The following is a 26,838-nucleotide window of genomic DNA, read 5'->3' on the forward strand; positions in this document are numbered from 1 at the left end:
TTCCTAAACAAATAAACTTATTTACTGTAGTCAAGGTAGCGTTGGGAGGGTTATTGAACTGCCCTAAACGTGCAAGAAGTCTGCAATCATGGTTAGAAATTGTTTTTTTCTTGAGGCATTTCTTTAATAATTATGTTTCAGGCACCAAAGAAGAAGGGTAAAGGTGGCAAAAGGAAATCTGGTGGTTCGTCTAGCATGGTGGACAGTGTTGGCACAGCAGAGATGAGCAAGGAGCAACTTGAGGCTCATGCCAATCGCCTCCGCCTCGAGATAGAACGAGAGCGAGAGGAGCGCAATTTCTTTCAGCTTGAACGGGACCGAATCCAAATTTTCTGGAATATAACTCGCCAACAACTAGCTGAGAAACTGGCTGAATTAAGGTTTAATGAAATTTGCATTTTAATGCGGGCAAATTCACTCAAAAAATATTTTCAGGAACAAAGACCGAGAGATGGAGGAAGCGGAAGAAGCGCACCAAAATGCAATTAAAGCTCTGAAGCAACAGCTACACAACGTCATGTACGAGCAACAGTTGCAATTGACTGAACTAAAAACGGAAAATATGGTGGCACTTAAGCTGGAGCAGGATGAATATGCTCGACGGGAAGAACTGCTTGTGCAGGACAAAAGGGATCTTCAGCGCCTGCTTAAAGAAAATGAGCTACAAACCCAAGATAGGATCCGACAGCTCAAACTTGTAAGTTAAACTGTTGAAGTCACAAAGCTTTTATAAATAACGTCAAATTTTTCAATCGTAACTTTGCAAGTACGTCTTAAAATAGTGATGTTTAAAATTTTATTTCCTGACATATTATTTAACTTATTTAACAGATAATAGTGTGGCGCATTTAGGATTTAGGGATTATTTTTAATTTATGCCAAAAAGTCGTAACACATTTTCTAATTGATTTTAATTCTGGCAGCTTAACTCCAAGGAGCAAGCAGAGTTACGAGCTGAACATGAGAACAAAATCAGCAGTCTTCAAGCAAAAAGCCAACAGCATTTGGACAAAGTCCGCCAAGAGCTGCGCCAGTGGGCAAATAAAGAGTTTGTGCAGTTGGAGCAGAGCAAAGACCAGGAAATGTGTGCGGTACGCACCACTCAGGAGCAGGCGCTGGACAGCATGAAGGAGTACTACAAAAATGTTATTGCTAGCAACATGGCCCTGATTGCCAACATGAAGGTACGCAGTTATTGTATCTCAAGAATTCTTGATTGATGGTTTGTAGATGGAGCTGTCAGACTCTAGGAAAAAAGAGAGTCGTTTGGAGCAGCAACTGGTTAAGGCCAAGGCTGAGGATCTGAGTGGGCCATTACAGAGTGCACAAACGCAACTGGAAGAATATTTCAAACATTTTTCAAATTACCAGAATGATAAGGAGTTGCTTGAGGTTATTGCCTTCCATATAATATGCTGCATCCACCCACTATTGTTGTTTATTTATTGTAGAAAACATGGCAAAGACAAAAGCTCCTGCAGCAGAAACACTCCACTCTCAAACGGGAGCATAACGACTTGCAGGTGCAGCGAGACAACTTCGAAGCTGAAGTCAAACAGTTGAAACAGCGTTTACTGACACTTGAGACCGAAAAAAACGTTGGCGCTGGCCTTTTATCTTTAGTTCAGCAGCACAAGCTCAAAAGTTTAAGCTCTCAGCTGGAGGTGCGGCAGGCACAGCTTAACCAAATTCTGGCATCCTGCCATGCCGACCCTTGTGAGGCTTCTGAAAGCTCAAAAAAACTTGAGGTATGAAGTATTTTTAACAGCGTAATTTTAATGCCATTAATAATTTCGGTGTAGATTATTTTTTAAGTTTAAATTACTCTTTTGATGTGCATCATGATTTGCTAACAATTTTAAATGACGCGTCAGCAAATTTTTCACTTCCTTCTTTCACTGCTGCTTTTATCTCTCACGATATTTGGCCAAATCTGGCAGTCGATGAAATCATTAAGCTGATCTCCATATCTGAGGAGTCAGAGAGATCATAATTCACAAAGGTCGCTGCCACTTGTCACGACCTTACTTAAAAATACAAGGCTGAATCTTTTATGGTGTGGGTTGCAGAATGCACGCAATCTATGCATGAATTTTTATTTGCTTTATTCGCACAGATATGATGCACTTGAAGTGCTGCCTACTTCTATTCTTAACGCTGCTATAAGGCTTATGCAGCAATAAATATTTTTCTTTCCCCAAACTAGGACCTGTTAAAGAAGAAGGACAGTGCCATTTCGCGGCTTCAGTTTGAGCTTGCAAAGGCGTGCAAGGCACATAACGAATTGTTAGCCGCATTTAAAACACGCCTCCGCGAGTTTGGGTTGCCATGTAAGGACTTGGACCTCTCACCCCTTCAACCAGCGCCTTTCTGCCCGGCTATTCGCTCTAGAGCATCAACCCACGCCCTTAAATCCAATTAAGTTCTGACTAAGTTTAATCTATGATTATATCATTTGAAAATATTTTTCTTATCAAACATACATATTCATGCAACATTTGATTTTATTATGTGAGCACTAAAATAAAATAATGATAATTAATACTAAATTACGAATTTTGAGTTTGCAATTATCTATGGCTTTACCTGGCTTTCTTTTATTGCATATTGTATAATAATTCAGGTTTGGCAAAAATAACCCTTTGAATCTTTTACTGTTCCTGGTCTCTTTGCAGAGGCACCAGGGAATAAATATCTTCTTTACCCAATCTGCGCAACTCCAAAATTTATATTTGAGGCAATCTGATAAAAAAAATTGTTCCCACAAGCAGCGTATTTTTAGAGCATGAGATTATTTTGATAACACGCGTCCAGCCTGCAAGTTTGATCGTAAATTAAAAAAACTGCGTCCAAACGAAATTATAAAATAAATTAATTTAATTACATTTTTTGTCACAAGACAGCGTTTGCATCTAAAAGAACTAGTTTCCCTAGAATTGAAAGTGACAAAATACTAAAGAACATTTATGAAAAACATCATTTATCAATTTGATGAAAAAAAACATTCCATCAAAACAAAATAAATAATTAATTACAAAAGTATAATAGATCAACACCGATCAACGAATTAATAAACTTTTCGTCTCATTACTAATAACATTGAAAGGCGAAAATTGTAACTCGGCGAGAACTGTAACTTTTCCATAATATATGTATATATCGTTGTGGTAGCGGCTAATGACTGTAACTACACTTGGTAGCGAGCGGCGAATGACTGGTAATTCAAATACCTCGGCGTTTTTTACCTTTAACTGCACTTCGTTACCAAACACGGTTTCGTGCGTCTTTTGTTTTTTTTTACAATGATCTACACCAGGACAAAATTTTACACCATTATGATGGTTAGAAGCGTGATTTTTATGCCATCTAGTGTATGCGATGACAATACATGCAGCAATCGCAGAAATCAAAACTCAATAATCGCCGACATTGTCATCGCCAAATCTCGGGTTTAAGACATCAGAATTACAAGAACAGCACACCGTTCAACTCGTCTAACCTTCCCTAGATAGCCGAAGGGTTTGGAAGGTGATCAACCCTCATCCCCCTTCCACCCTGTGCACTACAGATAAGATAAAAATCGCGTTGCTTAGCACTTTCAGACACTTTTTCTCTACAAAACAAGTCTCTTAAATTAAAAAAATACTACCCTAAATTGCATTGGCTATCTATAGGAAATTGAGATGAGTCGAACGGTGTGCAGTTTTTACATTTTTTTATAATTAGAACGCAAGATTTGGCGGTGGCAATGTTAGCAAAAATTTATGCACGCGCTCATAATATAACGTTAAACTTGATCTTTGCCGACATAGTCATCCCTAAATCTCGTATTCTAAGCTCTAGACGAGTCGAACGGTGTGCCGTTTTTGCATTTCTGACACTTTGAACCCCGAGATTTAGCGATGACAATGTTGGCAAAAATCAAATTTTATGTATGCGTGTATGGTATGTATTTTTGCTAATATTTGTCAAATTATCACATAATTACGATAATAACCATAATAAATATCAAATTGCATAACTGTATCTTTAATTATTTGCACAAATCAATGTCTTAAGGCAGCATAATCACTTGGTAATCAAACTCAAATGTTTAATACCACCTTCAGGGTCAAGTTTTGGCTATAAAATAAATTAGTGAGACGAAGATTTCTTATGGTGTGACGGTATGAAAATAGCTTCACGATAATGCAGATTTTAAATATCGATATCGATTCTACCAACTCATAACGCAAATTTAATAAACTCGTTTTAAGTCTCTCCTGTAAAATCGGTATCGATGTAAATAAAGGTAAAAAACGCCGAGGTATTTGAATTACCAGTCATTCGCCGCTCGCTACCAAGTGTAGTTACAGTCATTAGCCGCTACCGCAACGATATGTTGAAAATATCGCGGCTACAAAATGTAAATTCATCAATAATAATTGTGTTTTAGTAAATTTTAGAGGTCATACGGGTTATACAAAGTGTGTGCAAAGGTTATTTTCGCGAATTTCACGAATACACGAAAATAGCTTAATTTGGCGAGCGCGAGCATGCAAATGCAAGCAGATGTAAATATTAAATCGAGAATGCAAAGAGATCATCTCGGCGTGCACTCAAAGCCTTGGCTGCTTTCTCCGTCTAGCACCAACAGTCGGAGAAATCGCAACAAAAGGAGCGGAATACCGCGGTTGACTTATGTACGCTATTCCCCGGAGCGCGCTGCAATTCGCAAGATTGCGAGCAAGCGAGCGCACTTCCAGGCGCAGCGCTGATGGTGTTTGGGCATCGCGATCGCGAGTCGGCGAGTGATCACTGATCGCGAGTTACCTGCCTTGAGCATTGAGAGCGGCGCGCGCCTATTGGCCGGCCTGTTGCCGAGCACGTGAACAGCGAGCGAGCGCACGCGGCGGCCCAGCCTCAAATGCGCGGCCGATTGTGTTTGCCCGCCGTGTGAGAGCTGCCTTTTTCTGGTGCCCAAGGAGCGGGGCATGGAGGGGCGGCCTCTACGCTCCTTGCGTTGACCAAGGAGCCAAGGAGTCAGCGTCAGCCAGTCTCCTATTGCCCTCGCCACCAGCTGGTCGGCGCGGAGAACGGATGGCCGTTCGCAGGTCGCAGTCCGATGGACAGACAGCAGGTGTTGACATTTGGTTGACACTCATCGCGTGGACAGCGGCTGCACACTTATAGCCGGAGAGATGTGGTGCCTGGTGAGCCAGCCCAACAACGTCGTCCTCGAGGTCGAGGTGGACGCCAAGGCCAAGGGTCAGCAGTGCCTCGAGAAGGTCCGTTCAAACTAAAATTTGGATCGCTGTCGTTCGTTCAACTTATTCGCGCTTTCGCCACATGTTGTTAGTGTGTCACCTTGGCGTTTGCTAAATTTAGCCCCCGCTGTGGCCGCTTAGGGTTGCCAGCAGACCCACAATTAATTGGTACCGAAACTAATTAATATAAGGTCCTGGGTGTCCCGGGCTCGGACACCAATATTTTGTTTTTATTCTTTTCGACCCTTGCAGACCCTCCGCGTTTTGCTTCAGTTGCCGGGATTCGTTGAAACGAGGACGATTCAATATAATAACTTTCCGCGAGACGGTAATGAGAATTCGCACACCTGTCTTCCTCAAAGAGCGTCTTCGCGCCTTCAGCTCTGTTGCTGGGCGAGCTGTTTTCGCCAATTCCGTAGGTGTTGTGCTCTTTAGCTATCGAAAACTCCCCTGACAAACAACCGCGGCCGACGTTGCAATTGACAAGTGTGCACGTGTATGTTTATTGTAATTTTATTTATTAGTTATTCTTGCTGCGCTGCGCTAAGGTGTTGCTATAGAGGAAAAAGCAGAACGCGCGCGTTGCTCAAGAATCCGACGCTTGATATTTTTACTTCCCGTTGTTTGCGCGGCTTTACTCGCTGCTGAGAAATATCACACACGCCTTGGAGCAGGAAGATTTTAATGAAATATTAAATATATCTCAATGTAGAAAATCAATTAACTTACACAATTTTAGCATAAAGCAATAAAGTTCCTATTTGCATTCTTTTGTCTGGATATGGCAATGTATGGGGCAAAACAGCCCTGCAGAAACATAATAAAGATACATCGTTTTTATTTAAACTAAAAGTGGACAGGATCGTTGAGAATATTCCTGCGTTTGATTGTCTTGTCATTCGTTAAAGGAAAAGATTTTGAGAAGAAGACGAGACTTACTCATATACACGATATTGCGGCTTTGAGAGCTATTTTTAGCCGACGGAATACGCCGCATAGTTGTTTATTTGAAGTGAGAATTTCGGTGTCGTATTACTGATTTATGCTGAAAGTCAAATGCACGGCAGCAGAAGCACTTGAGGTTGCCCATCACCGCGCAACTTTAGTGCTTGCACCTACTACGTGACTTGTGTCAGAGAGTCACGGTGCACTTTTTGCTACGTCTGCTCTTGAAAGAGTCGACGCCGTTCAGCATTTTATTTGTAACAAATTGCTCAAGACAAAAACCGCTTGCCTGAGCACATGGAGAGTGTATTTGTATTCGCCTTAGTTGGGAATTACGAAGACCCTCAACTTTCGATCTGCTTGAGTAACGTGTTATAGTGATTATAGTGCACATTTTGTGGCGGCTGTCATGCTGTCAAACAGCTTTTCTTCTTTCCCTGCCAAAGAAACCTTGATTTTCATAGTTGAATTATTTTTGCGTCAGTTTGGATTTCGGGAATTTGGCAAAATTTGCCCCGTAGTTTGTTCAGGACCCTTTCTCTTATCTCATTAGGTACTCGCGCTTTGTGTCAAATGTTATTTTAGAATTTTGTATCGTGGCAAAGATTAGCGGGTTCAAGGTCAAGTTCAGCGGAGTTAGCTCTTACGCAAAAATTATTTGCATATATAAGATTAGATAACAAAACCATTGAACCGTTTAATTAATAGCTCGAAACGCTTAGAGTGCTGAAGATTACGCTTCAATATCAAAGAAAAGTGTGAACAGTTAAATATAATTATCCCATTCTTATTTTTGTAATTATGTTTAATTTCTAATTGCTCCGAGGTGAAACGCAGATGGGTGGAGACAACTTATTTGTCTTTCTACGCAGAGAATTTGCATTGTTTAGGAACCGGTCGGAGCAAGAGGTCAAAATGCTCTGTATTAGCAAACAACAATCTATTTGGCGAATGGGGCCAAAAGTCACCACAGTGCTTTCTAGAGTCAGTAGTTTTTACCAGTATCATCCACTTCAAACACGAACTGTGGGCGTGTGTGCTATTATGTTCTTAGAATAAGAGAAAGAAAGAGAGGAATCAAAAATACATATAAATAAATATGAGAGCTGACGTGTCAACCATTAAATTGTGGCTTTCTCTTTGGAATAAAAAAAACAGACAATGAAACAATACGTGAATAGCGGGAATATTCCCACTGACGAGTGAAGCTCATTTTCTTAATCAAATTTCCTCAATGTCAGTTGCGTATTGGGCAATGCATTGTGACATTAAAACAACACGGAATAAAACAAACAAAACCAATTAATATTCTGACCGTGCATGCAAACCGCCAAAAGTTGTATTATTATTGTCCATTGCGTACGTGTTCTGATAACATCGATTTTGGTTTGCTGACAGGTTTGCCAGTGCCTGGGAATTGGCAAGGAGGAGGACTACTTTGGCCTCAAGTACCTAAGCCCCAAGGGCGAAGAGTTGTGGCTGAACCTGCGCAACCAAATCGACCGTCAGGTGCCCGGACCGCCGTATCGCTTCGCGCTCAGGGTCAAGTTCTGGGTGCCTCCACACCTCGTGCTCCACGATGCCACAAGGTAACTTATCTTCAAATATTATAATTTATTTATTAATGATCCGGCCAAATGATGAGGTTATTTTTTATTTAGAGTTGTATTTGGCCAGATAATTTTGATTCTTATGCAACACATCAAATAGATTGAAATTATAATTTTTGTGAAAGTAATGACTTGCAACTCCGCTCAATGAACACATCTCGTTTTTTGTTACTCTTAAAAAAGTTCCCGCAGTTCCATTAATCCCCTCTTCCTTAATTTAGATAATATTGCTTTTTGCTCAGTAGTTAAGGACATCTCTAAAACATTAAAACATAAGAAGCTAGACAACACAAAGAAATATTTTTGCTGACAAACTCCCTTCATGGCCAATGTTTGAAGTTTTGCTACTTAATACGTGCATGTAGTCAAAGGACTTAGTGATACTGCACAATTATTGTTATATTTTATTATTTAAACAAAAACTTGATATATTCGGAAATTCGAGAAATTTTTATAGTTAAGTGACAATCTCTTTACGTTTTGCTGTGTTTTTGTGTCCAAGGTGAGAATGTAGCGTTTTTCACTTTCCCTTTCTACACTGCCGCGGTCGCTTGTCTTGATTTATTATAGTCAAGCGGTTTCGCTCAACAACTTCCAGTTATACAAGTTACAAACTAGAATTCCTCCAAATTAATCTGCGAAACAAAACATCAAAATTCTAACGCATTGAGGGTCATTTCCTTCTCAATGTTAATTTCATTTCCTTTTTTGATGGATGACAGGCGGCAGTTTTTCCTTCATGCGCGCCTTGAGCTGCTGGAGGGCCGTTTGCGAATTCCTGCCGAGTGCGACACCCTGGCCAGGGTAATCGCTCTTTTAGCCCAAGCAGAGCAACCTGATGACGATGACGTGCCCAGTTCCCTGCTCGGGCTGTGCGCTTCAGGGCCTGCCCACTTGGCCCAGAAAATCGCTGCCGAGAAGATAAAGATCAAGGTATTAAAATGCAATCGATGTGTAAAATTGTAAACAAGACTTAATTTACTACCTGCTATGCTATTTGACATTTTAATCGCAATTTAGCGTTTTAGGCGTTGATGTATTTCTTATTTTGCTTCAGGGCATGAAACAGAGTGCCGCTGAGTACTGGTTGCTGAAAGAGGTTAGCAACTTTGACACATTCGGCCAGGAAGTATTTGGCGCCAGGAATAGAGTCGGTGCCTCTAAAGTGGTCGGTGTTGGCCCTCAAGGTGTCGGCGTGTTAGATGTTGAATCCGGCCAGATGACAAAGTGAGTAAATTTTTATCTCATTATAAATTTAATTACTCAATAAGTCTTTGAAAAATCAACATTGTCCATAATGTTCACTTTGCAAATAGAATTAAAACATAATTTAATCATTTTTTATGGATCGCAGCATTTTGTACACTGCAATTCAAAGAGCCTCCTCAATGCGTCGCTCTCTGCATCTCGTACACCTAGAGGGGGCTGGGGAGTCGGTGACCAGGTTGGAGCTGAAGCTGGACTCTTCTCAGGCGGCGACCGGTCTGTACAGGTGCATCACCGAGAAGCACGCCTTTTACAGCTGCGAAACAGTGCGCACTGCCGTCACATCACAATTCATCAGAGATCTCAAGGTGATCTCATAATTGCATTCTTCTAATGCCCTGCATTCACTGCTTTTGTATTGAACAGACTGTTCAAAAACGAAAAATAAATAACGTGTTTTCTTTACACAGGGCACAATCGTATCGATTTTCAACGAAGACACCTCACTTGGGAAAAAGTATGTGTTTGACATTCGTCGCACATGCCGCGAGGTGTATGATAACGCGCGCCGAGCCTTGTACCAGAGCGAAGGCACGTCGTCCAGCAGCATGGAGGTAGATGTGCCACCAGAGGATGACATCATTGTCAACAACTCATCCTCTGTTGCCTCAGAGAAGTGCTCCAGTCCTGGCTCTTGCTACAACAACAGCTGCAACAGCAAATCTTGCAAGGTTAATTTGCGATTACAATTATTAATGGCTGCCTTACACTCCCTTATAAGAACAGATTTTGGTTTAAGATTTTAGTTTTATATCTTGATAAATAATAAACTGCACAATATATTATGTCAATTAAAGTAATGAACTTGATTAAAAAATGAGTTTTCATCACATGTTGAACTATCTAAATTTGTGAATGGCTTAGCTCTGCGCGGATTTACTCAGAATGGCTAGCTATTAGCTAAAATTTGAGAGGTAAAAATAGAATAAGCCCTTGCACCGTATTGTGGCTGTTTAATTTTTGTCCTCTCAATATTTTACAAATGGCTATCCACCCTGAGGAAATCGCGCAGAGTTGAGCCATTTGTTTATTAAAATTTTTAAAATATCTAATAGAGGGTGTGTTACATTCTTTTTTGTATTTAAAAGAATGGGAAATAAGTGTTGGGATTCCTGATATTTATAAATTTTGTGGGCAAAATAAGTTTTGATGAACGTCAAATTCTAAATTGAAAGATTGCAAATAATTGTTTTTCCTGATATAGAAGTCTCAGGAGCAGCTAGCAGGAATTATGGATGCGATGCTGTGTTGCATATGCATGGACAGCAATATTGACGTGGCCTTCTTCCCCTGTCGACATGCAATATCATGTGTTGGTTGTGCCTCTCGCTGTGAACGCTGTCCTCTATGCAGAGCTGACATTGCAGAGGCTACCCCTATTTACTTACCCACACAACTCCAGGGCGCTGTCACCATGAGAACGCAACTGGAATAATTGTCTTTATCAGGATTGCAAAAAGTGTGGTGATGCAAGTATGTTGCGCTTCCAAAGAGACATGAAGATCATCACAGTATTTCATTCAGCAGATTTGCAATAAAGCAGGACAATTTAAGTGACTATGATGTGGATGAAAGAATTTTTTAATTTTGTGAGAAACAATGCCATAATATGTCAATAAATTTGCTCAGGTTCTAATTATGTAGCATGATTGGAAGTGGCTGTGATCAATCTGCTTGGATGTTAAGATGTGCGAGTTAATGACCTTGTGATTGTAACACTTGCTGTGAATGAAGGACCGCAGTGATTCATGCAACCTAGTCATTAATTAGGTAATTAATACATCCACAAATATATAGCAAGATGTTAATTTATTTTCAATAAAATCTTTCATATGGTCAAGAAAGTCGCTTTTTATTCTTCAGTTATAAAATTCATAGTTATAGCATTTGAGCTAAGTAATAATGTGATTCAATTAGGCACTTGAAACCTCACAGGGTAATTTATTGATATCCTCAAACAATGTGATAATACACCCACATATAATAGCTAGTAAGGCATGTGCAGTTTGTATAATTTTTGAAAATACAGTAATACAGAAGAGTTGGCACAAACTATCACATAGATATCAATGGGGTGGCCATGCTGCTTGAGCGGACCTATCCATTCCTGAAAAGTGGCGGTTACCCTCAGTAAGCCTGTGGTTTCCACCACCAATGGTAGCTCCACATTCTGGACACTTAGATGTCTGCATGGCTCCCCCACATTCTCCAATCACGTAAACATGACCCTTTGGGCACTGATACCAGCTCCCATGCTTCAGCTGACCAGTCATGGCTTGTAAAATTTCAACTCGTTCGGTCTCGGTGATTCCAAGACCGGGCACATTCTTGCAAATTTGCTTAAGTTTAGCCACAAGCTCTTTGATATTTCGCTCGGAATTATCAGTGAACTTTCTGCTTCGGTCGACAGCAAGACCTTCTTTAATGATGACTTCAACCTGAGGGAAAGCTTTTCCCTTTTCCATGAAAGACAGTAAAATTCTTATGTACTGCAACCGCATCAGTTCAGGCTTGAAGTCTTCAATTTGCTGCTGGCTGACTCGACGTTTTTTGCTCTCAAACACCTGCAGCAAGAAGTTGGATTGTTCTTGCACACCATTTCTCTCACTTGTGGTCTGGCACATGCGCCAAATTTTGCAAATTTCAGACAGGATTTGAAATTCAATTTCTCTAGCGCGTAGACTGAACATGTGCATTACATTCTTGCGTTGGTTGACCGTTTTTTGAATAGAATCAAGAAGATCACTCAAGCAGAAGAACAACTCAGGAAACGTTTCTGAAACGAAATTGAAATGAAAAAACGGTTTGAAACTCCATTTATTTGCCACACCATTCAAGTCTTCATTGTCTCTCAGCAGCTTGCTAATTTGTCCCAAAAGTTTATCACGATGCTCTTCATTCTTCATTGGCTTTCCAAAGTACTCAATCTTCACTTGGTTGACCATCAGCAGATTTCGCTTGATAATGGAACTGTAGCGCTTGGCAGTGACCCCAGTTCTGCACTTGGGACACACGTTGACTTTAATGGTTCCGTTCTCAGTGTTCCCTTCCATGTGCGTGTCCATCGCAGTTACTTCAATGCAATGATTGCAATCAGGAAGGTAGACAAATCTATAGATTTGCAATTGATAATAGATTATACTTTACAATATCAATATATGGTTATACCTGGCATCTGGTTCATCCTCTGTTCCAAACAAAATATCTGTTAGTTCTTCCTCATCACAAATCCTACACAGAGGAGGGCACGGCTCACCGCAAACACCAACACATGGATGCTCACATTGGTCGAGCAACTTTTTGCAGGGTTCGTTGCAAGGGCCAACATCACAAATCTCACCACACATGCGCTTGCATTGTCTGTGGTCACAACCAATGGTACATCTCTCCTAAAAATTGCACAATATTTTAAAAGCGTTTAAGTTTTTAGAATATATTCTCAGGGCTTGGATAAAATGTAAAGCTTGTGATAAATTTCTAAGCAGGAAGAGCAAAATGACACATTCTGAGAATAAATTTACCTTGCATGGCACGCAAGGTTCCCCACATTTCTTGGGGCACTTGGAGTGCTCGCAGCTAAAACTGCATTGCTCAAGGCAAGGTGGACAAGCATTAGCGCACATCTCTTTGCACCTGCCAAGTATTTTAAATAAGTCTGAGCTTTACTCTACCAAATGAAACACATACAAATGGTTGCAGATCAAATTTCTGCCACATGGTTGATCGCAGAGAGTGTGGAATCTACCTCTGTAGCAAGTTCCGCATGAGCCAGTACAGGGATGTTCACATTCTAGAGTTGCTAAGCACGGACTCTTGCATCTTAGCAAATCACTCGGCTGGCGCAATCCTATGAATTTAAAATGCAGTTTTAAATGTAAAAACTCTTCCAAAATATTAATACATATTCTGTATATTTATAAAAACGAACATGAATTGAAACATCATAACTAGACGGCATTGATCAGAATATTTATGAATATTCCATTTGGGCTATGTAATAAAAAATAGGCCATCATGATTAAACAGAGTTTTGCTTCATTTGAAATTAATTTTTTTTCTAATTCCCTGGCTTGACACCAAACAATGGTGAGTTGATTTTGATTATTTGACACTTACCAGCTTTGTACTCCCAGCAGAAGAGGTCAACATTGTGGCCGCACTCGGCTTGCACTTTGACAACAGGGTAAGCGCAATTTGCTTCATCACACTTGCGGCCACACACATCTTGGCAAAGATGACCGCAAGACATTCTTTTGCTGCACTTTTCCTTGCAAATAACTTCAGAAAAGGGAACACCACACTTTTTGACAATTGGGTGGCCGCACTTGGGATGCAAGGTGTGGACCTCCTGCTCGCAAGGATAGCATTCTTCCATGCAAGGTTTGTTGCAGGTGTGACTGCAATTTAGAAGCCTTGTACATTTCTGCATGTTGCAAACTCCCTCCAAATCAGGGTCAGCCAGGCATGCCACCTTCACATCGTGGCCGCATTTTCTTTTCTTAATCACAACCACATTGCAGGGTTGACACTCTTCATAGCACAGTTTCCCACACCTAGAAAATTAAGATTTAAGTTCAACCATTCTTCTGTACTGGAATCAGATTAGTACATACCTGTGGTCACCAGTACTGCAGCCAATGTTTACCTTGTTGCAAGTTTTTGAGCAAGAGTACTTGAGGTGATCAGGGTCAACTCTAATGTGACAGGAATATTCACATTTGTGTCCGCAGTCCAGCCTTTGGTCACACTTTGCAGGACATGGACTGCTTGCTGGGTTCAAGTAGCAGCTAATATGATGATTTAAGATTAGAATACTATTTAGAAAATTCACATAAAATAGATTTAATTCAAGATATTTATTTAAAGATTTTAATACTGCTAGTGAAAATTTCAAATGATAAAACACTAACCTGACCACAACCTTGTGTTTACATAGGGGGAAGAGCTTTTCAACCTTGACCATGCACTTGTATCCTCCAAGGCCAATATGACAGGGGTAGGTTGCTTCATGTTTACAAGGCAGCCTTTCTGTCACTAACTCGTTGCACTCGCCACAAAATTCGTAGCATTTCTTCTTGCATCTGTGCCGCAGACTGTCACACATCTGTTCGCATGGTGAGGTGCACTTCATATCCTTGTGGTCCTGATGCTGTGTGTGGCACACTGACTGGCACCGGTGGCCGCACCCTATTAAAGGCACCTGACAGTTCAGGGTGCACCCACCTTGAGGAGAGCTCATCGCAAAGTCTTGCGCGCTGCTTACCCTGCACTTCATTTCAGGGTGTTTTTCACATCTGTAAAAATTGGCATTTAAATATGATAAAATGCTTTATTACGTCGTTCTTACACTATAAAAGAATTTATATTAACTTACATTAGAGGCAGCGAGTGGCCAATAGCATTCTGAGAAGCCAAAGTCTTGTTGATTGATTTCCAGAGGTCACCATTGTTGGGGCCAGTAAGACAGTCCATGTTGCCAATGATATAGAGACCATACATAGCTCTTGAAAGGGCAACGTTCACACGGTTAACCATTTTCAAGAAGCCGATCGAACTCTCTGCGTTGCTTCTCACCAAGGAGAGGATTATGATTTTGTTCTCTTCACCCTGGTAATTATCCACAACTGTTACCAACACATTGTCCAGAGTTGGGTACTTCTTCTTCTCCTTCCGGATGTGGAACATCTGTCCCCTGTAAGTTGCAAGGATAGTGATCTCCGATGACGAATAACCCTGCATCAGGAGATGTTTGGCAAGGGCCATTGCGTATTCAGCCTCAAATTTGTTGATTTTGCTATGCGAATCAATGTCCTGATAATTTTTGAAGTATTTTCAGGTAAAATACAATATCAGAATACAAATATTTACAGTTCTTTCTTCAAAGTTTTGATGGTCAATGAAGTAGAGTCTTTTGCAAATGCCTTTGACTCTGGCATACTGCTTGACGTTGTATGCATTTAGCAATTTTTCGTAAACAGCTGGAACGATGAGGGCTGCGATTTCTGGTGCCATTCTGTGCTGCACCTCCAGAGTGACGCAAGAATCAGGGTCGCGTTTAACCATGCGCTCAAAGAGGGAAATGTCAAAATTGTAATCCTTAGCCAATTGGTACACTGCAATGTTCGGCCGCAGTTGTTTGTGGTCCCCTTTGAAGTTAAGAAGCATTAAACAGCACTTTAAAATGATATCACTATTTACCAATGAGAATTAGGTGCTGGCACCGCTCTGTCAGGCAGGCAATGACATGAGGTTCCATCACCTCAGCAGCTTCCTCTACAATAACTGCGAGTGGCAATAATTAAATTAGATTTTTAATTTTTCGGATGATTTAAATAACCTACCAATTTCTGTTCCCAACTTTCTCAGGAGTCCTTGAAGCCGAGCTGCTCCGGAAGTTGTCATACCAACAACTTCATTCTCTCTAAGGATTTCTAAATCTTCCACTTCCTGCAGTTCCTCTTGCTGCTTCTCCAGAATGATTAGGTCATTTTCAAACTGTGCTACGTTTTGAAGGAGAACATCCGTAAGTGTTTCAAGCCAGTACATGTACAGCTGCCAGCGCTGATGAATTCCAATGCCTAGAACTGATTTTTTTAAAGATAGTTAATAATTTAGATTCAATATTTGGATTCATACTTCCTTAATTTTAAAGTGCTGTCATTATTTGACATAAGCCAAGATTGGTTAACATTATAAATCATTTTTAAATACCGTTTTGACTAGATTTCAGGATATCGGAGACTTGCTTCTTGTTGAAGGCAATGCAGTTCCCTAGCTCCAGTTTTTGACGAACTTGAGTCAAAATCCTGTCAATCTCGCGTGTCTTGGAGCTCAATTTGTTCAGCTCTCTTCCATCCTTCTCTTTGATCTTCAATTCATTTAGGCTGGCAAACTCAAACTCAAGTTCGCTTAGGGTGGCAGCAAAGTTGACAGTGCCCACTCTGCACAAGGTTGATGACCAGTTTTGTGGCACAAGCCACATCAAAAACTGGCTGTCATTGGGGAACATATGTTCAGGAGCAATTCCAACATCACGCAAATACTCATAGGAGATGATTCCTTTTCTCAACTCCTTCAAACTGGTGTCAATATCATTCATCTGCTTCTTGTTGGCAGCAATTTCTTGCTTGGAGTTTGCATACCTAAAATTTCACCATGACAATTTATTTAACTTCTATTTAATTTAATTAAGGAAACTCAGATTTATCTTAAATTTATGGTTTAGATGTTACCTCTGGGAATGCAGCTTTGAATGCCTCCGCAGCAGCTTCAGGTTGAAGTTCGCCACATCCTCATTTTTGGACTGACCTCCAATCCGCACAACTTTGCTAGTGAATTTACTGATACCAACCAGAAACTGGTCCAGCGCGTGGTTAGTGAGACAGACGACAAGAATGGGAGTGGTTCTGTTTGTTGCTTTTCGATTTGTGACAAGCGTTTCAGCGATCTTGAGGCCAATGAAGGTCTTGCCAGTGCCTGGTGGTCCCTGGATTACAGCCAGCTCCTGAGTCAGGGCCATGCAAAGGGCTCTATACTGAGTAGGATCAAGTTCAAGGTCTTTGTAATCCGGCCAGGTTTTTATGTCCAAAACTGTGACAGGATATCTGTAGCCTAGGAGGTTGTACTGGACAGGCGGCTCCACTTCCAGGTACCGAGGGTTGTACACTTCCTTTTGAAATTTAACAATGTAACTTTCAAGTGGGAAGCTGTTGCTGTTGATTGATTGCAGGGTTTTGAGCACATGATAGTAGGGGTCAAAGAAGACCTACAAAATATTTGAATAAAAAAATTGTACAAAAGGGCAAGGTCAGATTATTACCTCGCTCTCTATCATGGTAAAGCTGCCTATGTAGATATTTCCTTCTGGCGGCTCGCAAAACTTGACCCTAAGAAATCCTGCATTCAGGTAGTCAAGACCTCTGTTTGATACAGTGGACAACATGATGGTCTTGTAGTTGTCCTTGGTGAAGCACAGAAGAGAGCCATACATGAAACGACGACAATGCTGCCAATCCATCTTCTTGAAACCTTTGTTCTTTTCAAGGTTGAGGTAAACCAAGACGCCTTCCTCGTCTCGATCATTCTTTCTTTTAGCGTTGAGCTCTTTGGGAATGAGCTGGCTGCTGTCTCGCACAAACTGGATATGGTTACATATGCGCACGTTGGCCTGAAACAAGTATGATTCATGCAGCAAACTTGTTAAAAGATTAGCAGTACCAATTTGATAACAGTGGTACTTTTCAATTTTGTGCAGTACCTCCGCAAATTTAGGTGATCAACTAATTTATGAAAACAATGTTGATAACAGTATAAATATTAAGACATTAAGCCATTACAGATATTAAAATTACTTGGTAACAAATTGTATAGATACACCGCAGTTTTATCACTGACGCTCATTGCTCGATAGAATGATTACCTCCTTTATTTTTTTCGTGTCATGGCTATTGATAGCAGCGATTCCTTCTCTCAGAGGTCTGACAAAATCCTCTCTGGTCAGTCTGAACTGAGTGTCCAAATAATGTTCCACGTCAGTGTAAGCTCTGTCAATAAGGTTCACTCTGAGAAAGGGCTTCTCCTCAGTCAGGATTTCATCTGGCTTGGGATAGATCTGGATTTCTCTGAAATTATCTGGAGCAGCAAACTCGTGCTCTTTGATTTTCCGCTCCTTCCACATCTCTGAGCGCGACTTTTTTGGCAACGCCTCTTCTTCAGTTTTCATTTTAACTTCATTGATGACTTCTTCCAACCTGGCCAGCGATCCATCTTTGTCCAGGTCCAAACTCTTTGTCTGGTTTTGCATTAAAATGGTGGCGTAAGCACTCTTCATGGCAGGGACAGCGTCTGCCAGCGCGTAAGCCAGTTTTTGGGATACCGTTTCAAAAAACAAGATCAAATTGTGCGCCAAATCTTTAAACTCATCATTTGAACGGTCATCCAAACTCATGAGCTGAACAGCCAATTGGTTGATGAACTTAGAACTCTTGCAGGCTGCAATCAACACCTTTGTTTGATTGTCTGTAAAGTCAGACAAGCAAACTCTAGCCAGCACTTTAATGAGGAGAAAGAACATGTCTGGACGCACGCTTTCTTGCACCAGAGTATCAAAGTTGTAGTCGCTGTTGGATAGCATCAAGACAACATTGTTGTTGTTTGTCTCATTGGCTAGACCTAAGAGTCTTGTGTACGAAAGATTGTACGAGCGTTTTTGATATTCCCTAAAATATAATAAAAAATTTGCAATGTGTATAGAAGCAAGCAACTAGGAGGATACTACCTCTTTCCTCCTGAGAAAGAAGCTTGAACCGTGTTCAGGTTGCCGATTGGTTTACCACCGCCTGATCGGGTTTGCTGAACTGGACGTCGAACATTTGAAGTGTGCACCTGAGGCCCATCAGCAAAAGAAGAAGCCGCCCTGCTGCCTCGCCCACGCCAATTACCCTTCTTAGGCAAAGCGCCTCCGGGTCCTGGTCGTGGATGGTCCATATATTGTCTGCAAGAATTAACCAACACTGTGTATTAAGTAACAACTATATACTAATTATGTGATAAAAAATGGCAAAGATACCAATGCAGAATAATCCGTTAAGTGAGCAAAAAAATTATCAAATTCAAATTTGAAGAAGGACCTAGTTGTTGGATTTGCCCAAAGGAAACGATGATTTGAGTGTATTTTATTGTATTTTTCGTTAACACTGCAAGAAATGTAAGTGTAGTAAAACACGAACGCGTTAAAAATGATTATTAAGTGAATTATCAGTGTTCGTGAGTAGGATTAGGTTTAATCATAAATTAATAATGTATAAAAGATTTTTTCAAAAAATTAAGAATTAACTGTGTGTTGAAATCATTTTTATGGCTATCATTTCCTCGTCTGTTCCCATAAAACAAATTTTCATCTAGAAGTAATAGTGTAAATTGTATATAAATAATATGCATCTATTGTGATTCTTCGCTTACTAGCCTAATTATCATTTATTCAACAGTATCATAAATAACCTTTAACATTATCTCTAGCAGATCCCTAGCGTCCTGTTCTAAGAAACAAAATTGTAATTAAGTTGTACGCCGATGGTGTCCAATGAATAATGAAGGATAGAAAGCATACACAACATTATTTCAAATAAATACGATTTCGTTTGAATTATATACATAGATACATACATTTTTTTAAATTTGGTTTCATTGGTTCGATTGCTATTATATTATGTATGATAATTATAGCATAATTAGCGCTGCCTGTATTAGATTGTAGTAAAATATACATAGATATATGTATATCATTTCTGAGTTCTGGGGAAAAACCGAAATCACCAGTGCTGTGCTGTGCTGAACTGAAGCCGTGAAGCACTCGCAGCCTCATTTCTGACATGATACAAAAAAACGTCTTGTAGATACGCTGTCGCTCTACAACTTCAAATTATCTGTAGCTCATTTTCCGACATCAATACATAATATATATGTATGTATTATGTATAATGATAAATATTTCCAGTTTACATAACTATAATATAATTATGTATATGATCTCTCTACCCCTTTCGGTTCCCCAAACTATATCTACATAATTAGATATTACATATTATTAATAATTTATATTACATAGTATGTATCTACATAATTATATTATATTATATTTCCAAAAACACAGCTTAAGTCACCTTTTTCTTGACGTTATAATTTGATGTCACGCACTGTCGCCCATTGCATTGGAGTCAGGCAACTGGTGTCAACTTCAGCTTTAGACTTGACTCTTGAATGCTCTGGGCTTTGACTCATGTTATATCTGCAAGTTTTGCAGTTTAGACTTTAGACCAGCAAGTTACGCATTTTGCTGTCTGCAAGTGCTGATGGCACCACCATGCAAAAATCGCAAGTCTGAATTGTCAACAGCACATAACAAGAAAAAACGCAATTTAAAAAAGGGTGTGAGTAAAGGAGTTACATTGATCCCAGTTTATGCTTAATTTTCTACATTATCTTTTGTAAAAAATATTATTTCATAACCAAAATATTCAGATCAAGTTTATACTCTCTTAAACCAGAACTAAATGAAAAATTTCCATTTCCAAAAGACTTTAGTTTTTCAATCCTCAATATAAAGTTATTTAACTCCTTAAAATACCAAGATAGTTCAGCAAACAGCTGATCGATGGGTACAGCAACACGGGGTACAAAGCAAGCGGCTAGCAGCAATTTTGCTGATTTGTTGGGCGTCGCTGCTCGAATCTCCGCAGTTGATCGGTCTCTACTGTTGGATTCTGGTTCGAACATTTAACATTAACAAACAAACCTTAACTTTACGAAACTCACGTCACTAGTATTGTATATTTGAATCTTAAAAATGGATATCAACGCATAGACAATTTTATCAGGTTAGTTGTTTATGTATAATGTATTTACGTGCTTTAAAAATTTCAGTGCAGTTCATACACATAATCTATGATGCACAAATATGACGATGAAATTTCATAAATTATGTATCAATGTATATTTTGTTTTGAACGCATTGTTTACAGGAGATGAACGAAACTTGAATCCCTAGAAAAATGCGGCTGTCACTTTCAGCGCTGCTTCTAATTTTAGTTTGCATAATTTGCTCAATAATCATCAGCAAAATCTCAAATGTGATTAACGTGGATGTATCTGATTCTTCTTTGGATGACGCTGAACAAACAAAACATTCATCAAGAGGGCTGAAAAACCAAGAGGAACCCCTGCCAAAAAGCAGAATACCTGGAGACGTTGCCGACAACCTTATTTGGTTTCTTCAAGTAATTTGTATGAAAGGCTTTTATGTTTCACTAAGTAAATTTACCTCAATTAGATATCTGACATACACATCAGTGTTTTTCATGATATGTCACGGGTTACTGACTTGAAGGACTTCTGCAGCAAAACTATTGATGCCATCAAACCCACTGTTGTGTTAGCTTCGGGTAACCATTTAAATACCTTTTATTTGTATTCAAATGAAAATATTCTTCTTCAGGTGACCTAACTGATGCTAAAACAGCTGATAACATGGGCTCCAGACAGTATATTGAGGAATGGCAAAGCTACAAGTCCATCTTGGAAGAATCGAAGGTGCAGCAGAAGACGTTGTGGCTTGACGTTAGAGGGAACCATGGTAAATAGTCTAAACATTGTCTTGTTCTCTATTATTTCTTGAGATTCTATTAAATGTACGTTTAAGGGTTTATCTCACAGTGCATGTTTTGTATTCTTTTGCTTAGATCAAATTGATTATTTTTGTTTCTGCCTACATAATTCCCAAACAATATGAACTGAAACTTTTAAGCACTTGACTTTATTAAAGAATAACTTAGTCTACAGAGTAGAGAGTATGATAATGCAATACTTTGCAGATAACTTTAACGTGCCTGGGCTCTACAGTTCAGAGAACTTCTACCGCAACTTTTCGGTGCAGGGCCAAAAGCACCTCCGGTCCTACATGGTTCAAGTCAAGCACGCTTCTGAGACTTATTCCTTTGTTGCTGTCGATGCTTGCTTGGACCCAGGGCCAAAGAGACCTTTCAACTTTGTTGGTGTTATTGGATTGAAAGAGTATGAGCAGCTGCGCGAGTTTGAAAGGAGGACAAGAATGGAGAGCAACTACTCAATTTGGTTTGGGCACTACCCCACCTCTTGCATCCTCTCACCCTCACCAGGGCTTAGGCCATTAATCGGAAAATCTGGATACGTCTACCTCTGCGGGCATCTGCATCAACTGGGAGGCATTGTGCCAAACATGTACACGCTGCAGCAGAGTGGAAATTTGGAGCTGGAACTTGGAGACTGGAAGGATAATAGAGTGTAAGTTGTCTCTCAATTTTTAATTTCATTCATGTAAATATGGAATTGGTGTTGCAAGGCATTTTCCCCTTACAACCTCTTCTTATAATTATGAAGTATTTATGTCTATCTAAACATTTTTGATCCTTCATTCTTCCTATAGTTAATTATACAAAATATTACAGTTACCGGTTGCTTGCATTTGACCACGGCCTCTTCTCCTTTATTGACATCCCACACAATGAGTGGCCGGTGATGCTGCCAACCAATCCTAAACACGCACTCTTTATGATTCCTGGTAAAGAGTCCACGGCCAGCATGCTTAACTCAAGCCACATCAGAGTGCTTGCTTTTTCAACCGCGTCAATCACTCATGTTAAAGTCCGAATCAACAATGGTGAGTGGGGTTCCTGCCAAAATGTAAAAGATGCCTTGTACATTTTAAAGTGGAACGCAACTAGATACAAGAAAGGAATGCACCACTTGACGGTATCTCTGAGCTCCAAATTTAAAGGTGGATCTTAAGTTTGCTTAATCCCAGGTTGAAGTTGAAGACGAACTAGGCCGCGTCAAAAGCCTGACTCAACCATTCTCCCTTGATGGCACTCGCATGTCCTTCAGTATTCTCCCTCGAATTGCTCTGATGGTCAATGCCAGCATGGTTGTAAGTAAAATGGAAACATTTTGTTGATTTGAAGGCTTGTCATGGGATGCTTAAACTGAGTAACGTAGATAAACTTGGCTATTAGCATTTACATTAAAACATCAGGGATTGGAGCTAACAATAGCCATGAGGGATAAACAATTTTAAAAAAACAATTCCTAAAACTGACCATTCATTCCAAATTTGAGCATGATATTTAATGTCCCCAAAACAAAACATAGTGGGCTCAAATAGATAAATACGTTACATCTAAAGAAATACTAATGATTCTTTATCAATATAACACTTTTTGAATTTTTAAATGTACAGTTTCAGTGCATGTTTGGAGTAATGCTGATTGTTTGCATTGTACCTCTGTGCATTACAAGATTTCTACATAAACTTGTAAAAAGTAAGTGACTTATGCACTCCTGCATCTGAAACACTAAATGCAAACACAATATATTTTCCTCCAGATAAGAAAATACGAAGACCTCGTTTGCGAATCCAATTCTTCCAAAATTGGCTCCGAAAAATCTGGATTTTGTCAACAGTGGACAGAATTTTCTTTCCTCTAACGTTGTATGTTCTCTACCTGACAATAGGTATATATTTTGAACTCTCAGTAAAACTTCACTCTAAATACCATATTCTAGGCCCTTGGTCTATTGGTGAGGTGATAGAGAATCACACAGGCATTATTTTTGCCTGGGGAACAATAATTAATGGCTCCTATTTGCCTGGATCAATGACCTACGCCTATGGATTCATCCAGGTAAGCTCATTTATGATCATTTAGATTTTAATTATATCTCAAAATAATATATATATAGCAGAGAGTAAGAATGCAATTTTTAATAATTTCAAAGCTTTGCTCAATCTCTTTGTAAACCATTCTTGTTTTTGTCGATTTTTAAATAAGAAATATTGTTATCTGATGTATAAACTTTAAAAATTAAATAATTTAAACCATGAAAAAGATTAATATTTGAACTGATATTAATTAAAATTCACAGCTCTTCACCTACCAGTTTCCGCTCACCTTGTTTCTCGCTCACACAGTGGATAAACGGTAAATTTGGTTATTGCCTGTTGGCTTGATTATTAACCCATATATTCAGATTTCAGACCTTGTATGTGTTTGACAACTGTTCAATGCTGGGGTACCTATACCGCCATTCCCCTTTCATCCTGATCGTAGCGATTCAGATGGCGTATGCCTACTTTTTCTGGCTCGCGTATGGCACATTAGCATTTGTGTTAGGACCCCTGCGCACGTGGTCGATTGCACTGGGAATTTTTCTCTGGTTTCAAGCAGTATCCTTGCAGGAGAACAGCTTCAGGTACATCAATAATGATAGCATAGTTGGTGAAGGACTAAAATTGATTAAATTGTCAAAACAGGGAGGCCAATCTGGTGTGGATCAGCAAATCTGCTGGCGTTCGATGCTCATTAGCCAAGGTTGAAGAGGAGATGACCGCTACTTAATACCAACATCCTCAATAAGGTTTCCTTTTTATTTTTGTGATAATTTTACAGAGATATTGCTGGCGATGTCTGTTTAATTAGTTTTAACCATTCTACTGCGTGCAGGACAAAAGTGTGAATAGTTTAGTGTTCTTTTGGCAGGAAACAAATTCCATTGATCGACTGAGGGTTAACTTAGCCAGAGGATTTATATATTGTATTTTAAATAAGCACTATACAAGCGCATACCAAATATTAGCCTACTGTACATTTCAATCTGTGATTATGCAAGTGTTGAGAATTTATTCTAAAGAGCACTCTTTCTCCTTTCTTCTGAAGAACTCTCTCTCGAACTCTCCACCAATAATCAAAATTGAGCCTGCCCTGCCTCAGGGCTATAATTGTGTTAGTAGTGCAGTTTAAGGATGGTAGACACAGGATATGGCAGTCGACTTTGATCCTGGTTACTCGCCGTTTGTTAACAATAGCAGAGTAACTAAGATCCAAGTCAATTATCATATCCTGCGTCTACCATCCTTGGTGCAGTTTAGCGTCAAGCCAAATAATATAGTCATTGTTGTTGAATAGTATGTATATAGTGACGATCTATTCCTTCTTAGAGCAATTCAATAATATTCAAGCTTGGTTCAATAATAGGATCATTTTGTTGTAAAAAAGCAATAAAACGCTATTATCTCAATTGCACTGATAAACTTGGTATTTCACATATTAAGTAAAACGTTTTCAGGAAATTGTGTGAAAGGAAAATACTCGTGTTTCACGTGATCTGCAAAAACCTTAACAATTCTCATCCCGGACTTGTCGGATCCAAGTTGTCCACCAATCGCGCTTGTAGTTACCATCTCCAGTTCTTCAAAAAATCCTCCAGCATTTCGATGGTAGTGTCCACAAAACACGACTTTAACTCCTGAAAATGAACTCGTCAGCTTGCAACCAAACATCATAAAATCTAGCTTAACCTGCTTCTTTGAATTTGGGCAGCCACTTTTGCCGAATTTCTGGCCGCAAAGAAAAGTAAGCATCTGCAGTGTTAGCTTCGTCATATTCATTCAAAAACCACGGGATGTGCTGGAATATAATGCCAAACTTTGCTCCTGAATTTTTCAATGTATTCAGCTGCTCTTCAAGCCAATGGTCTTGTTTTTCTGCTTCTTCTTTGACCAGACTGCGATCATGCCAGAATTGAGAGTTTACCACGATATGGAAAACGCCGCCACACCAGAATGAAAAATAGTCATCGCCAAATGATGATTGATATCTGATTGGAAATTTTAATTTGCAGGCCAGCAACAAATGAGTAGTTTTACGCTAGCAAGTCAGCGCTGCTCGGTTGGTTCCCCACATCATGATTTCCGCACACGCACACCAGGGGTATCAAAGGGTCAAGATTGCTCAGTATTCGCTTCAAATCTCGCTCCTGTTCCGCTCTCAACGCAGGTTCTTCACCTTTAAAAAGAGTAATTTAACGAAGAGGGTTTTTCCAAAACTATAGTTTACTCACTCGGAAATGCATCACACAAGTCGCCACAAATGACAAAAAACCTTGGTTTTTGCTGAAGACTGTTGATTTTCTCGACAGCTGTTTTGGTAAGAGCGATTTCCTTTTGCCACCCAGGCTCTGGGTTCTTTTCAATGTAACGTTGTATAAGACCAAGTTGACAATCAGCCGCTTGAATGAAAAAGAATGGCCCGTTCCACTTCATTTCGTTCTCTGCTTGGATTTCAATAATATGAATTACAAGATATTTCGAGTTCACATTATTACAAACCTCCATTGAAGCCACTGTGCGTTCGGTTTTGGTTTTTGTTCTGCCATTCCATTTTGTTAGAATTATGTTGCTTTAGTTTTATTATAGTTCTGCTGGGTGCTAACCTGGTGCTAACGACTGACGACTGTGGATTGTGGAACATGAACAATCTAATACATAAATATATAACGCTTTGCAATTTTGCAAACCGGCACACTAGAAAAAATATTCACTTTTTTAACCAATCTGGCAACACTGAAGCTTATATCTTGACGAGTCGCTCTGATTGTGAGGCGGGAACAATTAATTGGAGTTAGGTGTAATATTATTTGTTTTATGTATCTATATTCCTTGTCAATTTAAACAAGAGCTGTAGAGTGAGAGTGCACAGCCAGTTAACTTATTTTTTCGAGTCTTGCAAAATTGAAATTGTTTATACGCTCAAGCTAATTTTGGATAATAAATGGTCCATGGATATTTGAACATTTCAGGGAGGGCATTTTACCCCATTTTTCATTATTATTGCATCTATCCTTCGTTCATCGCCAGGTCGAGATCAGGTCTTACCTGCAACGCGAGACTCATCGCCTTAGCGCGAACCTTCCTCGGTATATATGATAGAAGTTGCGAAATTCCTTGTGGGTCCCTTTCGGCTCCAGAGGACCGCCAGTGTAGAATTAACACAAACATTATTCCTGGCCAAGGCGGATTCCCAGCCTGCTCATCTTCTGATGGCTGGTATTATACCAGGCTTCCTGCTGAAAATGAGAGCCTCTCCTTTCACAATGGGCTCGAGTTAGCTATCTTTTCACCGTTTCTCACTAAAGCCTGTCAATAAAATTATCAACAAGAGATGTGTTTATTCGGTTAAAAAGACACATCACTTTTATATTATATTAAGTGTGGACTTCCCTCTCACTTTACACTTCTCGGTCTGATAGGAAAGAATCAATGTATTATATAATGCCACATCCTACCGAGATGTGTGAGTCCTCCAGCTCTATTTTTTGTCAGACCGACATTATATAAGTCTTATTGTCTGTCTGTGCCCAGCAGTGCAGGAGGCACTAATCAAATAATGGAATGTTGCTGGACT

At 39.7% G+C, this 26,838-nt stretch overlaps 5 protein-coding genes across 7 annotated transcripts; 3 read left to right on the plus strand and 2 right to left on the minus strand.

The window, feature by feature from the left end:
- The first annotated feature begins 1 nt into the window (after position 1).
- On the plus strand, positions 2-2,532 carry LOC135934445 (dynein regulatory complex subunit 4-like). Its single transcript, XM_065476188.1, has 6 exons — positions 2-380; positions 436-697; positions 924-1,184; positions 1,231-1,392; positions 1,452-1,748; positions 2,207-2,532. The coding sequence occupies exons 1-6, from the start codon at positions 133-135 to the stop codon at positions 2,420-2,422; spliced, it is 1,446 nt and encodes a 481-aa protein (XP_065332260.1). The 5' UTR covers positions 2-132; the 3' UTR covers positions 2,423-2,532.
- A 2,320-nt stretch (positions 2,533-4,852) lies between these two features.
- dnr1 (defense repressor 1) lies at positions 4,853-10,911 on the plus strand. The gene is made up of 7 exons (XM_065476189.1): positions 4,853-5,267; positions 7,590-7,780; positions 8,524-8,734; positions 8,859-9,028; positions 9,156-9,375; positions 9,478-9,738; positions 10,272-10,911. Exons 1-7 carry the CDS (start codon positions 5,181-5,183, stop codon positions 10,500-10,502), a joined length of 1,371 nt encoding a protein of 456 aa, XP_065332261.1. The 5' UTR covers positions 4,853-5,180; the 3' UTR covers positions 10,503-10,911.
- A 69-nt stretch (positions 10,912-10,980) lies between these two features.
- Positions 10,981-18,560, minus strand: LOC135934439 (NFX1-type zinc finger-containing protein 1-like). 2 transcript variants are annotated; one of them, XM_065476183.1, is made up of 17 exons: positions 18,345-18,560; positions 17,487-18,285; positions 16,887-17,234; positions 16,300-16,832; positions 15,779-16,209; positions 15,409-15,645; positions 15,266-15,349; positions 14,936-15,213; positions 14,442-14,878; positions 13,978-14,361; positions 13,681-13,854; positions 13,184-13,620; positions 12,755-12,914; positions 12,589-12,700; positions 12,236-12,456; positions 11,898-12,178; positions 10,981-11,843 (listed from the first exon to the last, which is right to left on the minus strand). In XM_065476183.1, the coding sequence occupies exons 1-17, from the start codon at positions 18,551-18,553 to the stop codon at positions 11,134-11,136; spliced, it is 5,835 nt and encodes a 1,944-aa protein (XP_065332255.1). In that variant the 5' UTR covers positions 18,554-18,560; the 3' UTR covers positions 10,981-11,133. The 2 variants fall into 2 exon arrangements, with proteins under 2 accessions (XP_065332255.1, XP_065332254.1); XM_065476182.1 differs by having other exon boundaries at positions 15,409-15,651.
- A 1,683-nt stretch (positions 18,561-20,243) lies between these two features.
- LOC135934442 (transmembrane protein 62-like) lies at positions 20,244-24,686 on the plus strand. Its single transcript, XM_065476186.1, has 13 exons — positions 20,244-20,442; positions 20,587-20,841; positions 20,895-21,006; positions 21,060-21,197; positions 21,436-21,883; positions 22,048-22,351; positions 22,404-22,526; positions 22,836-22,917; positions 22,982-23,110; positions 23,162-23,280; positions 23,522-23,577; positions 23,627-23,848; positions 23,910-24,686. Exons 2-13 carry the CDS (start codon positions 20,617-20,619, stop codon positions 23,992-23,994), a joined length of 2,043 nt encoding a protein of 680 aa, XP_065332258.1. The 5' UTR covers positions 20,244-20,442; positions 20,587-20,616; the 3' UTR covers positions 23,995-24,686.
- LOC135934447 (serine/threonine-protein phosphatase CPPED1-like) lies at positions 24,665-25,921 on the minus strand. 2 transcript variants are annotated; one of them, XM_065476192.1, is made up of 5 exons: positions 25,764-25,921; positions 25,496-25,705; positions 25,302-25,440; positions 24,954-25,252; positions 24,665-24,901 (listed from the first exon to the last, which is right to left on the minus strand). In XM_065476192.1, the coding sequence occupies exons 1-5, from the start codon at positions 25,903-25,905 to the stop codon at positions 24,696-24,698; spliced, it is 996 nt and encodes a 331-aa protein (XP_065332264.1). In that variant the 5' UTR covers positions 25,906-25,921; the 3' UTR covers positions 24,665-24,695. The 2 variants fall into 2 exon arrangements, with proteins under 2 accessions (XP_065332264.1, XP_065332262.1); XM_065476190.1 differs by having other exon boundaries at positions 25,496-25,708; positions 25,764-25,892.
- Between the last annotated feature and the right edge of the window lie 917 nt (positions 25,922-26,838).

This window comes from Cloeon dipterum, chromosome 1, assembly GCF_949628265.1.
Source record: "Cloeon dipterum chromosome 1, ieCloDipt1.1, whole genome shotgun sequence".
NCBI lineage: Eukaryota > Metazoa > Arthropoda > Insecta > Ephemeroptera > Baetidae > Cloeon > Cloeon dipterum.